Genomic DNA, 15,507 nt, shown 5'->3' with positions numbered 1-15,507 from the left:
TCCTGTGGACTGCAAGAAGATCAAACCTATCCATTCTTAAGGAAATCAGCCCTGAGTGCTCACTGGAAGGACAGATCCTGAAGCTGAGGCTCCAATACTTTGGCCACCTCATGAGAAGAGAAGAGAAGAGAAGACTCCCTGGAAAAGACCCTGATGTTGGGAAAGATTGAGGGCACAAGGAGAAGGGGACGACAGAGGACAAGATGGTGGGACAGTGTTGTCGAAGCTACCAGCATGAGTTTGACCAAACTGCGGGAGGCAGTGGAAGACAGGAGTGCCTGGTGTGCTCTGGTCCATGGGGTCACGAAGAGTCGGACACAACTAAACGACTAAACAATAACTAAATGTATGAATGTTTTCCATTTAGTATGGAAACACTACGGAAATGTCGTATAAATCACAGGCAAAGGCAAATTCTGATAAGGAAGCACTCTCTTATTGCCTCTGTTGTGGGTGGAGCCAGTAAGTATTTGAAATGAGACCCACCCCCCTACTCAAGCCTTATTTGGTGTCACATTTCCATAATAGCCCCTGCGAACGGATCCCTTCTTCACTCCTACGTTCCTGTTACCTTTCTCATGATATGTAATTTCCATTGACCTTCATAGTCTGACCACCGAAATTGATTTTTGCAAAGTGTCATCTGCTTTATAAATTGGTCTGGACTTGAATCTGTCTTGAGTTAAAAGGCTTAAATTTCACACCTATTTGCGGTGGGGAAGGAAGAGAAGGAAGGTAGGTGCGCAAAATGTGGCAAGCAGAGATTTGCTGTCTTGTCAAAACAGAAGTAAGCTTATGAATGTTCAGTAGCTAATAAAGCCTTAGAGGAAACAAGGCTGGGGGAAATGGATTGGAACCAGCTGAAGTTAAATTGCAGTGTTCTTAATAATCATTACCACAGGCTTGTTTGAGCTCTCAGGTAACACAACTCTGCAGGATCCATTCCTGCCACAACATGGCTACGAAGCACAAATCCTGTTTACACGTGGGTTGCTGCATGCAATAACTCCTCTACATTTTAATTTTAAATGATTCAAGAATTAGTTAGAGTTCAAGTTGAAAGGCTGTATTCTATACAGGCAAAAGGTATCCATTTGTATATGGGGAGATATGGGGCTGTCGTTCAGTGCTAGATAATGTGTTTTGCGTGCAAAAGGTTTCAGGTTCAAATCCCGGGCATTGGGTCCAACCCAGTTTGTGTGTGACATATACCAGAAAGAGTAACACAATGCAGGTGGGGAAGGGAAGTCTCACTGTGGTTGGCTGCTCAACTTTACGCTTCATTCTTCCTTTGCAAAGCAAGTATGGCCCAAAGTAGAAAACATTCCAAATTAGCTCTCAACAATGGCTTGTACAGTGGCATTTGCTTGAAGAGAGATCTCGCAAAAGCAAATATTGAGTAAAACAAGTCTGCAGATTGCACCTAGGGAAATCCCACTAAGTCTGTTCTCTCCAAGTTGTAAGTTCACTTCTTGGCAAAACATGTTTTTGTTTTTGTTTTGGGGAAAGTAAATTTCCACAAAGGGCAAAGTTTTGTTATGACTTACAGACTGGTTCTTAATGATAAGAGAGAGAGAGAGAGTCATCATGTATGAAAGGCTACTTCTCAGAGCATGAATAAGTGCCCAGCAAGTTACCCCAAGGGTATGTGGAGGATTTAAAATTCCACGTGGATTTAAATACATTGACGGATTAAGAAGCACAATGGCTGATGAATTCCAGGGTAATGGATTGGTAGAAGACAGCTCTTACATTTTGAAAATATAAGGTCTGAGAATAAAAATATAATGTCTGCTCACCCAGACTCTGAGGTTTTGGAGTGTGGAGGAAACGCATGGTTGCCTGATAAGTTGTTTCATTAAATCTTTTGTGTGTGAATGAAAGAGCAGATGCATATGACTCGTATGCTGTTGTTGCTGAGTTTGATAGTATTTCAGTGCAGCTGTAAAAGTACAGATGGAAATTTCCAAGATCAGTTTGAATTGCTCACATACACATGGATGCTGACGTCTCCCCAAACCAGCAGCCTGGGAGTCCTCAACACCGACTCTTGAGACCAACTCTGTCAGCTCAGGCAGGAAGACTACTGGGCAGCAAGGCAGGCGGTAAACCAAGAGAATCCGTAATCTGTCCCAATTGCCCAATGCCAGGAACACTCTCTAGATCTCCCACAACTGGACCAGAGAGCCTGGAGAGAGAGAGAGAGAGAGAGAGAGAGAATCTCTATACATCTCAGCAACTCCACATCCCTACCCTTAAGTCTGCCCTGATGCTGCACCGAGTACCCAGGTTGGCATAGCTGGTTGAGACCAACCCACTCTGCTCATCCACCCAGGTCTCGGTGATACAGACCAGATCGGTCTCCTCATCCACAATCAGAACATGGGTGAGGAAGGTCTTACTATGAGCTGACTTGGCATTTGACAACAACAGCTGCAGACCCGAGGACTGGCTGACCCAAAATTCGCCAGGTTGGAGCACAGGTAGGCACTGTCATGTGACAAAGACACATGGGAGCAGAAGCAGCAAAGCAGGCTGGGAAGTGCTGAGCCTGCACAGTCATTTGGGCCTACTAAAGTTATTCAGGCCTAACTGCTAAGTACGGAGTCGCTCTGACATGTGACTTAGCCAGCCAGTTTCTCTTTTGTGCTCTCTGTAAGATTTTGTGAGAGTCTGTCTGCCTCAGCTGTGAACAGAGTCAGTATGCAATCTCAGTCAAACTGTTTGGAACCATGTTGTTTATGAAGAAGTTTATTTTAAATCTGTAAAGCTTTTATTCTTTAAAACTCTGCGTTATTAATTTACGCTGTGCGTCAGGCACATGGTACAGTCACCAACTGCCTGTGCCTTGTGCCCCTTACCCAGCGTGCCAACCCGCTACGCCATGCTTCTCCTTACTCTGAACTACTTTACTTGCCTACCCTTGCTCTCCCCTGTTGCTCTCCCTCTCTTCCAAGGCACATTCTACACTCTAAAAGAAAGAAAAAACACCCAAATTAAAAAAAACCCCACAGATTAAAAGCCGTTTAAAAACATTTAAAGCATTGTAAACAGTTGGGGCAGGAACACCAATAGCAAGAACCCCCAACAGGACCCCCTAGACCAGGGGTCTGCAACCTTTAAGACAAAAAGAGCCACTTGGACCCGTTTCCGAAGGGGGGGGGGGGGAAACTGGGAGCCGCAAAACCGGGAAGGTGATGTCGGGACGGTGCGTGACTAACGCACGCACCGCCCCCATGCGACGTCACAGCCAGTACAGCGCCCGCCACAGTGGGGAGTGTCAGGGCGCACAATGCGCCTCCTCCCCTCGCTAGTATCCGCCCCGGAGCCGCGGCAAAGGTGTAAAAGAGCCACATGCGGCTCCGGAGCCGCGGGTTGCAGACCCCTGCCCTAGACACTGCCACAATAAAAACAAATAATAAATACTAAACGCAACAGAATTGTTTCTGAGGTTTTCTGCCCATCACTGAAAGACTGCGATAGTTGTTTCTTTTGTGTGGGTTTTTGCAATGAGAGAGAGTGTGTGTGTGTATTGGTGTGTGGTTGTTTAATTTGGGCTTACCTTTGCTCCAGAAAAGTAATTAAGGCTAGTGTAATGACAATATTGTGTTCATTTCTGCCTCTCGCCTTCCTGAGGGTGTTTGTAACGCTGCTGGATATTAGCACCGAAATGCTCTGATCAGCCTTGGTACAGTTGCTTTTGCAACTCGCTTCGACATTCAGTTTTGATTTTGTAGCCTGCAGAGATATTACAGTTTTATGCGTACAAATGATAGGAAGGAAATGCCAGCAACGTATTGTATGACTTTTCTTGCACCTCTGGGCAAAAATAATATTACAGTGTTAAAAAGAGAGAGAGGCAGAGAAAGAAGCCCACTCCACTTTCTGACACCTCTTGTCTCACACACATTTGAACCACTGTCCTCGGGAGTGAAGGATCTAATTAACACACAAGCCCCCGAGTTCCTGTGACAGCCCTGCTTTCATTGCGACTTGTGAAGAATCAAGAGTTCTACCCCAGTACCTAGTCTTGAAATTCAAGGGTGACTTTTTAATGAATAACCTAGGTACAGCATTTCCCCTCCCTGTGGAAATACTCAAATAACCCTTTTCAAAAACAAAAAAACGGAAACATCATTGTATTACATGTCTGGAAAAACCCTACATTTAAATACTAGCCTAGAGGGAGTGCCACCTATGGTACAGTGTCCCTTGAATTATTTTTGGGGAGCAGATGCATGAGGTTTGGAAGAAATTAAGAAATATTACTTTCCTAGCTGGGGTCCAAAGAAGCTATTATATTATATTCCCTCAGAGTACTGCACACGTTTATTCAAAGGTACTTTAAACAAAATGTGAAGAGCAGTGCTCCTCAGCATAATATGCAACTTGTACATCACACTACTGATTTAAAATCTATGTTGTTTTCTAATAATAGGTTGGTGGTGATGTGGGAAATTTTTTGTATTGCAGTAATTAAAAATAAGAACCTGGATGGGCTGGTGTGTTGGGGTGTTTGTGTGTTTTATTTCGACCCCAGCTCTCCCAATGGGTTATTTACTTGAGTGATATCTACGAGTGCTGTTTGTTTTCTTTCTGGCATTCTATTTCAATCTATTATGAAATTCAGATATAACTCTTAATACCACTACACTGAATTTTTAAGTCGTGTGCTCTGACATCTGATGCCATACATGAGATAAAGTTATAAAGTATAAATTTCCTAAGGACTGCTTTATGTTAATTTTGGGAAGTGCAATAATATTGCAACTGAAGGAGTCATACAAAGTAGTTTTCTTGACTTTAATTATTATTATTTTGCAGGGTTTTTAAAAATAAAATAAAACTGATTATTTACTAATACAGCCAGCCCTGCATTTGAAAGTACGTGTGTGTGTTGCGTAAATAAATAGATGGAGGTAAATGTGTGGGGGTCAGATTGAATGTTGACAATCCCAAACAAAATTTATGAGTGTCACTATTTTCTGGTATATGTTGCCACTTGCTGGAAGCTAAACTGGTGTATCCCAGCAAACTCAGTAACTAACAGCATTCACTGAAGATATCTGTGCTGATACTGACCAAACCTGTAACTTTATAATCTTGATTTGCAGCTAAATCTGTTTCTCAAATGATGGTAGCAAAGTATTGCTATCAATAATAATAATAATAATAATAATAATACCTTGTGCACCTGGGCAGCTTATAGTATGTATAAAAACATAATAAAACGTCAAACATTAAAAACTTCCCGATACAGGGCTGCCTTCAGATGTCTTCTAAAAGTTGTGCAGTTCTTTATCTCCTTGACATCTGATGGCAGGGTGTTCCACAGGGAGGGTGCCACTGCCGAGAAGGCCCTCTGCCTGGTTTCCAATTAAAAATATAATTAAAAAGCATGATATTGAGGAAGACTAGAAGGCTCAAAGACACGTTTTTTGAGCACCACACACAGAGAGAAAGAGAGAGAGAGGAAAATTAACTTCCATACCCTCAGCCACTCTTCAGGACAGTGTAGTTAGCACTATTGTTTGTTCTTGAATATTATAATGTTTGTTCCTCCTTTTGCTGGGCACGAATTCATTTCAGAAGCAAATGAATTGAAGAAGAAATGTCTTTCCGTGACCACTTCATAGAGTCCTGTAATTTGACATTCATTTGTTTGTTTCCAACCTCATCTGGCTCTCTTCCTCCCTCCCACTTTTTTCCCCCCTTTCCATTGAGGACCAAGATGAACTGGTCACTGCATCATTGGGCCCATTACACTTCCTAACAATTCCATTTACACCTTATTGTTTGTCTTATTGCTGGAAAATTCAGGTGATTCATCATGCCTGAGGAAGCACCTGATCCCATTTCCCTCGATATCGCAATTGCTATGTGACAGGAATACAGTTAAGCGTCGGCTTCGAACCGCCTAACCGTTCCAAGGTGATAACTCTTTTGGGGCTTTTAGCCTCTCAAGTATTGATGAGTTCCATTTTTCGTAATGCTGCGTATTCCTGCTTTCTTTCCACAGCCCTCTGAGCGAGGAAAAGGGTCTGGAGTTAATAAAGCAAGTTGCTGCCCAGCTGAAGCTGCAGATGACGGCCTTTGCTGATATCAAGTATGTGCACAAAGTCCAGCCCTTCTATTAATCTCATCTTAATTCCTAGATTGCTTCAACACTACAGTAACGCCCATCCTCAGCCACAATAATGCAATGGTTCTGAATTGTTTTAAGGTACATTGCTGATATATGCTTTACTCCCCTTTTTCGTAATAGAGGGGGGAGACCCAATAAATTGGTTGGCAGTAGGCTCAGGTTATAGAAAACAGGGTGCCTCTTCATACAATGCCTAATTCAGTGTTTCCCAACCACTGTTCCGCGGCACACTAGTGTGCCGCGAGATGTTGCCTGGTGTGCCGCGGGAAAAATTAAAAAATTGAAAGATTTTTTTTTTTTTAAAGTCAAATTTTCTATTGGGGCGCCGTCACTAGATGACCCCTGGGGTTCCATCCCTCCCTCCCGCTCTGCGCCTCCCTCCTCCTCCTCCTCCTCCGGGGAGGCCCTTCCTGGCTCTCGGCCAAGGCTTGGCAGCTGCCACTCACTCACTCGCTCGCCCACCCGTCCCTCCATCCCTGCACCCGGCCTCTCCCCCTCCATCCCCGGCGCGGGGGCTGCCGGGATCCGTAGTCCCCTCGCCCTTAGGCTCCGTGCCCGCGCGGGGTGCGCGAACTACGTTTCCCAGTGTGGCCTGGCGGGCCGGGCGTTTTGTTTGAAGCGCTCTTCTCCCGGCCATGGAATGAGCGCGCCGGCGGCGGCCGGGCGGGCAGGGGCTCTTCCGCGCAGACCCCGCGCAGCCTGCCTGCGCCCCCGCGGAGATCGGGCGGCAGGATGGAGGCCGGGGATCCCCGCGGAGGCGGAGCGGCGGAGGTGGAGGCTGCCCCACAGGTAGGGCTGCGTCGGGGGTTTTTTATTTTTGCAATGCTGCATCCGCACCGGAGGGGACGCATCGGACCGCGGGGAGACCCCTTGGCGGGCGTGCAAGGCAATGCATGCGTGCAGGCATTGCATGGAGTGCAGTGAAATGCAATGGCAACGCGGCGCCCTGCATGCATGCATGCAACTTCCACCGGCGCTCCGGACTTGGCAGGTGAGGGGGGTCCCCAGTGGGCAGCAGAGAGAACCGGGAGGGCGAAGGGGAGCCGGGGGGGAGCAGCGCTGCTCCCCGAGCCGAGCCCGGGGGGAAACTTCGGCGTCGTTGCGCCGGGTGTTGGAAGCGGAGGCTGGCAGGGGCCCATCACCTGCAAAACCTGGTCGCCTCTCATATATTTCGTGCATTGCATTCATCGCCCGCTTTCTCCTCCAAGGAGCTCCCGGGCGCGCGCGTGGTTCTCCCCGTGTTATCCTCGCAACAACAGCCCTGCGAGGTGGGTCAGGCGAGTGGCCCAAGGGAGCACCCAGGGATTGTCCTGGCCAGGTGGGGTGATTTGAACCCTGCTCTCTGCCCGGTCTTCGTCCTCATTTAGCCCCCACATGTGCATGACTGTGCATGACTGAGGTTTTCCCCCCTCGTCTTGGCTATGGTGTGAGTCTGTGCTGTTAATTAATGGGGTTCTGCCTTTGGAGAAGATGAGCCAGCCCTCAAGGAGGTGATTATGTAATTTGCTAGCAATTCATGTCCCTCCCGGCGTGACGCTGCGCGCTGACGTCACGGGGCTGTAATGGTGGTGTGCCTCGAGATTTTTTTCATGAAACAAGTGTGCCTTTGCCCAAAAAAGGTTGGGAAACACTGGCCTAATTAACCCTTAGAATTTACTGCCATGATCTATGTTGGGTTTTTTTTTTTAAAAAAAGGTTAAGACGAATTCACAGAGGCTAGGTCTATCAACAGCTATTAGTCATGAGAATTACAATGAAGTTTTCATTTTAAAGTTCAGCTTGAATTATCTCTCAAGGACCACCCTCTTCCATCCCTATGGTTCTGATTGTAGAAGAGAGACTGCTAAATATAAATTAAGTAGATAAATAAATAAATAAAGCGAAGCAAAATGTCACTTAGAAGAAGGACCTGAAATATTTTCCTTGTACCATGAATTTATTTTACTCTGGCTTGTTTTTATGCAACGTTTTAATGCGTTGTAAACTGCTTTGAGATTTTTTGGTTCTTTTATGTCAAGTAAATGGACAAGTACAGGTGATTCACCTGCACTCTAAACCAGGCATCCCCAACCTTCGGCCCTCCAGCTGCTTTGGGACTACAATTTCCATCATCCCTGACCACTGGTCCTGTTAGCTAGGCATGATGGGAGTTGCAGTCCCAAATCAGCTGGAGGGCCAAGTTTGGCCATCACTGCCATAGGAGCTAAGAACATGCTTCAAGCAGGGAGTATGTTCCCTCCCCACACATCATTTGAAGTCATGTCATCTGTGTTTGTGTGTGTGTAGAAGTGCAATAGTGTTTTTGAGGTTACCAGCATGAGTTTGACCAAACTGCGGGAGGTAGTGGAGGACAGAGGTGCCTGGCGTGCTCTGGTCCATGGGGTCACGAAGAGTCGGACACGACTAAACGACTAAACAACAACAAGAAGAAGAAGAAGTGCAATAGAGTGTCAGTACTGGAACTGAGGCTGTGCCCAAGCAGATTTTTCTGTGTGCAGGATTGGCACACTAGCTTCTGTATTTTCTCTTTTATCCCTCATAGATCTTCATTTCTAGTCTGCCACTGGACAAACTTGTTAGTTTTGTCTCTCCTCTCAATCGCTGCCATGCTACCTTTCCCCATTCTGTGCGCATGCCATGCAGAAAATGTCCACAAGTGCTCCTTTATTCCCCACTCCAGTGTCTAGAACAAACGTTTCCAGTTTTTTAAAAATGGATCATTCTATAGAAACCCAGCAGTATTGCAGGCAGCACTGGGTTGGAAGGGGATGTTTCGCTTTCCTAAATAGCATTTATTTTTGAGGGAGGGGAGATTAGGCACAAAAATTGAACGTACTGTATTTTTAAAAAATAAAGCAAAACAAAACACTTAGTGGTTTGGGGGAGTGATGGGGCAGATATATAAGAAGAACAGCTGTTGAAAATAAAAATTGCATCCCTGAACAAATGCTATGCCTATGCCAGAAGAAGCAGGTCACTTGCAGGTTTGGCTTCAGCCATTGTGGGTGAGGCTAGCTAGGCAAGGGACAAAAAGGAAGAAGTCTGTTTCTTTCAGTTTTGCATGAGAACAAGAGGGAAGGGGGATGAGTTTAAGAGACAGCTTGGAGGGGGGAGGGAGATTGTTATGGTTTTAAAAGTTTTAATAAATAAATAGATCAATAAATAAACAAAGGCCAGCCGCCATCTCTGCCAGCAGCATCTGTCCACAGTGGCCTCTTTCTTTCCTCTTCTTTGTTACAGCTGATGAAAACAATTGTACAGCCTTGTGCATGACCTCCATATTAAATACAGTTTTATAAAGCTGATGTATGTGCTGCCATTACAGCCTCCGGGGTGTGCAAAGTGGTGTGTGTGTGTGTGTGTGTGTGCATAGTTTGCAAACAGCACTGCTTTTGCAAGAGCGAGGCAGCGATGGTGGGAATCAGATTTGTAACCCCAAGGCAGCGAGGGATTGTTTCTTTTGGATTTTTCAACAGTATGCACAGGGTTTGTGCTGGGTCTGTTGCGTTCTGAGCTAGTTCTGCCTCCCCCCCAAGGCCCCGTTTTGGGGGTTTCTGCTGCGGTAACTCATGCCCACCATTTGAGTACAGTGGTACCTCGGGTTACATACGCTTCAGGTTACATACACTTCAGGTTACAGACTCTGCTAAACCAGAAATAGTACCTCGGGTTAAGAACTTTGCTTCAGGAGGAGAACAGAAATCGGGCTCCGGTGGCGCGGCGGCAGCAGGAGGCCCCATAGCTAAAGTGGTGCTTCAGGTTAAGAACAGTTTCAGGTTAAGAACGGACCTCCGGAACGAATTAAGTACTTAACCCGAGGTACCACTGTAGGTGCATTACTATACTTCTCAGTGGCAGAGCTTCCCTGCCGGTGGAGACTGGTGGAATAATAATAAATAATAATAATTTATTATTTGTACCCCGCCCATCTGGCTGGGTTTCCCCAGCCACTCTGGGTGGCTTCCAACAAAGATTTAAAATACATAAAAATGTCACACATTAAAAACTTCCCTGAACAGGGATGCCTTCAGATGTCTTCTAAATGTTAGGTAGTTGTTTATCTCTTTGACATCTGATGGGAGGGCGTTCCACAGGGCGGGCGCCACTACCAAGAAGGCCCTCCGCCTGGTTCCCTGTAGCTTTGCTTCTCACAGTGAGAATCAGGCAGGGCAGGTTAAAGGGACACCTCTGATGCATCCAAACCTCCTCCTGCACTAGGAGGGATTCAGGATTCGGATTGCTCTTGTTACTTATAGTAAGCATGTTTAAGATTGCAATCTATATAGTCTCGGGTGCGGTGCCAATAGCATGCTACCCGTGATTACACTTAAGTTATCCGAACGGTTTCTGTAGCACATGTGGCATTCGACATGCGGAGTATAGAATTGCAAAGACAAGATGATGAAAACAAGGGTTTGGCATTTCAGCTTGCAGGCATTTCAGCTTGTTGTTCTGGCTGCCTTCTTGATCTTTTATGAAAGTACTAGTTATGGTTAATCTGTTTTGTTAATGGTTATGTAGCTGTGAAACAAATTCCATTATTTTGTATTACATCATTAGGGATCATTAAAAGAATATTAAAGCGCCAGAATAATTATGCAAGCAGACACAAAATGATAAGTTTGATTTTATAATCCAATTACGAGTGTCTGTGGCCTCTGGTGATTGATTGCTGGACCAATATCGTAGGAGATGAAAGTGGGTGGCAATAGGCATTCTGTTAGTCCATGTGCCGTTGTTTCTACCACAAATGTGTTTTGCAACAATGGGTGTGTTCACATTCTCGTTTACTGCGTTTCCAGTGCTGGGTTTTTAATCCTTGTTTACATGGCATTATCCTAACCATATAGGTATCCTAAACTTTTGACACAAAATACTAGCGCTTGATGTGTTGTTTCTTAAACCAGCTTCGCAACAATTGGAGCCATTCCCAATTAATTTCTAGCCAAGTTGTGCACCCCTTGGCACAGGGCGAAGACGTACTTCCCCCAACAGCGCCCCTGGTGCGAACACACAAGCAGAAATGAAGGAAGCTGTGCTGGTGTGAACAGATAGGTGGGAAAGAGCTGTGAAATGTAATGATGAAAAAAGCAACTTCACTGTGTTTTAAGCGGGTAATGTGAACACACACCAATGTCTTTCCTCTGAGTGTTTCTCCTCTCTTAATTATCATATAATGAACTTCTATATAGCAAACCAACCTGAAGTAAATCTAGGTACAATCTGTTTCCTTTTTCAAAAAATAATAATAATCTATTTTGCGTATTTGTGGTTTGCTAGACCTTACTTATCATGGGTTTATTTTAACTGGGAATTCTATTCTGTATCCTGAAGCATAATGGTAGAGTAAATTGAAATATATGAGACAAACCAATAACAACAACAACAACAACAACAACAACAACAACAACAACAACAACCCAAGGCATAGGAGTTCAGCGAATGTTCGAGTAAAGCCTGTATCTACAACTTGAAAACAGGGCTTACCAGCAGTATTGGTCAAAGATGCTTTGCTACCCAAGACGAAGGGCAAGAAGGCACCTCTCCCCACTTCCCAATATCCCAATATAGGCGCTGATGAGACTGGCAGCTGAATCTTCCTTAAATACTGGCAAAGAGACAGTATCTTTCAGTGCACCTGAGTGCAGCAAGGTAGCTTTGGGGATGAAAGGCTGCATGGCACACCCAGCTCTGTCCACTTTCTGCCTGTCTCATCATCTGGTCTGGGAAGGAATCCTAGGGAAGCCTAAGGCAGCGCATTTGGGATGTCAGTTATTTCATTTATTTTTGCATTTTTACTGCTAGAGAGAGAGAGAGAGATGTTTGTGGGAGTTTTTGCCTCAGGTGCCAAAATAAGTCTGCCAATCAGGGGGTGGCATTGGCTTTTCTGTCTGAGGCAACAAAATGTCTTCATCTGGTCCTTTTTCAGGTAACTTTTCGGAAATCTTTAGTTTTTCAGCATTGGTAAGGTTCATCTTGAAATGCTAATGTGAATCCAAGCATATTTTAGTGTCATGTGAAGTCCCCTTAGCTCGATTCAGAAGTGAGCCAACAGTCATAGGCAGTCATAGAATCTGAGAATCCTAGAAGGGGCCACAAAGGTCATCTAGTCCCACCCCCTGCAATGCAGGAATCTTTTTGCCCCACGTGGGATTCAAACCTGTGACCCTGAGATTAAGAGTATCATGCTTTACTGATTGAGCTATCCCAGCATATTTTTGGAGAATGGTTTGGTTTTTCTAAATTGACTTGTAGTGATTGTTGTACAGCACTTGTGCAGAAACATATTTTACTTCCTCAAGTGCAGAATTTCTGAGAGAAATCACATCAGCAGCTAGGAACAAGTCACATTTAAAACCAATGATAGCAAAGTGTATTTTCCTGTCTGAAAAACCAGGTTATAGCCCTCCTCTTCTGCATCTCCTGAGTCCTGTCCCACTGAACTCACCTGTTATGAAGAGGACTAAAACAAGTCACATATAATCATACCCTGAGAAGTGCTAACTTGGATTTCCCATTTAAATCGCAGGAGGTTTCATTTAAGTAGATGCATTTAGGAAATGGGTGAGAAGCCATATCGAAATGATCCATTTGGTCCAGGGTTTCCCAAACTTGGGTCTCCAGCTGCTTTTGGACTACAATTCCCACCATCCCTGACCACTGGTCGTGCTAGCTAGGGATGATGGGAGTTGTAGTCCAAAAAGAGCTGGAGACCCAAGTTTGGGAACTCTGATTTAGTCTTAGTGACTAACATGGCAAAGGAGCTTACACTTCAGTTCCTTTCCCATTCCTGATCGTATGTGATAGAGCTGTATGTACCTGAATTGGCATGTCAGCTGTAGTTTTGCTAAATGGAAGGCTAAAGCCTTTGGTGGTGGTTTTTCTTTGTTTCCTCCTGTTATATTGATACCACCTGAAAAACCCAATCAGCCATTTAATCAAACCTACTCATCCAGAACCTAAACACTGCTGTGAAACTTGGTGTTTCCACTTCATCATGCTGATAGGTTATGACACAAGGCATGTGTTGGTTGTAAAGGTGAACATCTAAGGAAATTATGAGTAGCTTCGATTCAGAACGGTGTGAAATAGGTATATTTAACTCAGCATGCAAATTCGCTTGGTAATCCTAGTTGAATCTAAGCCAAATCTTGCACAATTTGGGTATGCTGCAGTTACTTTCTAATGTGCAGCTATTTGGTGTTTGTGTTCAGCCCAGACTGATGCAATGTCTTTCAGAATAAGGCTGTCTCCTCTCTCCAGGTACATGCAGTACCTGGCTAATTGTAGGTGAGCAGGAGGGTTTTTTGGGGGGTGGGGGTGGGAGCACAGCTCTCATTTTTTCAGACCAGAAGTTATGGCATCATCTGCCAAATCTCCAGACCAGTTGGTGGACTCTCTTTGCTCTGGCAAATCAATGAGTTGATAATGAGGTTTTTATTATTGCCGCAGATGGTAATACAGGAAGTAAGAGAATTTGAGAGCCTGAATAATTTCCTTTTCTTTGGTGGTGCATCTACTCTATGCTAGCAATTTAGTTGGTAACACTTCTTTGCAATATTGTTTGCATTTCTGGTTTGAAGCTAAAAGTTGCATCCGAGCTGACTTAAGAATCTTTTATCAATGAGTTTTGCAAGTCAAACCTGTGCCGTCAGGGATTAGCAGCACTGCTTCCTGCCAGGTAACCATGCATAGCACAGGATTGTATTCATGCCACATGGTTAATTGGGAGGCAAGCCCAGGTCTCCTGAGTCAAAAGCATCTTTCTGCATTTTTGGACTGTTCTTGGGGCACAGCTGTGAGGGCTGCCATTATTAATTCCTGCACTTCAAAATTTGACACTGCGCCTAGCTATGATAGGTTACAGAACAAAACTTCAGTGTGAGCAAAACTTTAGATTATGTAACCTTATAAACTTTTACAGAACTGCCACCAGCTTCTTATTAAAACAGTAAAGAACCCAAACCTGTAATATAAAAGTACATTTTAGTAGTGTGTCCAGTGGTTGTTTTATGAACATAGGGAAAGCAAAACCCAATTGGAAAAACAAAAACAGAACCCAGAAATATTTCAGAAAGAAGGAGAATAAGGGCAAAGGAAAGATTTACAGATACTTAAAAATAAATAGCATTTTAGCCAGTCTTAATTGCAAAGAATTACTTATTTGATATACCAAGGTTCAAGTGAAGTTTGCATAGTTTCTGACCTGTAAATCTACGTCACTTCTTGAAGGCAGCCTTTTCCATACCATTCCTGCCTTTTCCATATATCAAATTAATCAAGAACAAATGTCTGTGTTCTCCAACTTCCTTATCCCTCATCTTCTAAACGATGACCCACTCTTTGAAAAAGTAACTGACTTTCCAAAACATGTGAGTAGAAAAATAGATTTCCTCGGGAGCTAAAATCCAATTACTATGTAGATCTTAAAACTTAATTTTATATACAGAATTAGAATTCTAACAGAACTAACAGGATATCTTGGTTAGCCCTTCAAAGGAAGGTTGAACCAGTGAAGGGTAATTATCCTGCAGGAGAATTTCATTTACATCTGACAAACATATATCAAAGTCCCCAAACAAGTGATATCTCAGATATAAGGAAGATTGGTAATTAATTCAGACTTACTGTCCTGAGGGCCTGTCACTGAATGAAGCAAGGTTAGAAGATGGCTGCTGTTTAGCATCTAACAGATTAGACTTTTCTAATTTCTACACTTGTAGCTGGAATTTCTCCATGAAAAGATCTAATAAATCTACTGTGTCATGATAGCCACCTCATGTTTCACACTGGGGAGTTGCCACACCCATTTATCATGTTGACTGCCCTTTTCTGAACGTTTTCCAGCACTGCCTAAAGGTGAAACGACCAGAACTAGTGAGGTCACAAACAACGGCATTATAAAATTGGCAGCTTTATGTTCAATCTCTTTCCCCAATGATCCCCAATGTTAGAGGACATTCGGCACAGAAACATGTGTGTATACCTTTAAGAAGTTTCTGGGATTAATTGGCTGCAGGTGACCGTTGCTATAAAGGAAAAAAGCTGAGTTTTGTTGCCTGCCTGCAGGAATAACATCCACCAGAGTTTGTGTTTATTTGCTTAGTAATAAAGTCTTCGTTTTAGTTTGGGTTTTTACACCTATGTCTCCTGGAGTCACTCTGTCCTCTGCCACCGGCTGGAAATCCCCCTCCAACAGGTTATGGGCCCAGACCCCAGTCCTGAGTGGGCAGAGACAGAGCGTGAAAAGAACCCAGAGACTGGAAGCAACTCAGTGTTTCTCAAGCAGCTGGCTGTGTGAAGGCATCGGCAGGGAGTGTCTGTTTGGGACCAGGAGCCGAACATTTCTTCAAGCCACGTGT

At 44.3% G+C, this 15,507-nt stretch overlaps 1 protein-coding gene across 2 annotated transcripts in view; it reads left to right on the top strand.

Moving 5' to 3' along the window:
• PTPRN2 (protein tyrosine phosphatase receptor type N2) overlaps window positions 1-15,507 on the top strand; it is a 647,226-nt gene that overhangs the window by 210,938 nt on the left and 420,781 nt on the right. For both annotated transcript variants that reach the window (XM_028749792.2, XM_028749791.2), the window contains exon 10: window positions 6,020-6,106. In XM_028749792.2, coding sequence (XP_028605625.2) covers window positions 6,020-6,106 — 87 coding nt within the window. The remainder of the gene's footprint in view (window positions 1-6,019; window positions 6,107-15,507) is intronic.

This window comes from Podarcis muralis, chromosome 12 (genome assembly GCF_964188315.1).
Source record: "Podarcis muralis chromosome 12, rPodMur119.hap1.1, whole genome shotgun sequence".
Taxonomy (NCBI): domain Eukaryota; kingdom Metazoa; phylum Chordata; class Lepidosauria; order Squamata; family Lacertidae; genus Podarcis; species Podarcis muralis.
Note: the sequence above shows the minus strand (reverse complement) of the source record. Positions and strands in the feature narration are given on the sequence as shown.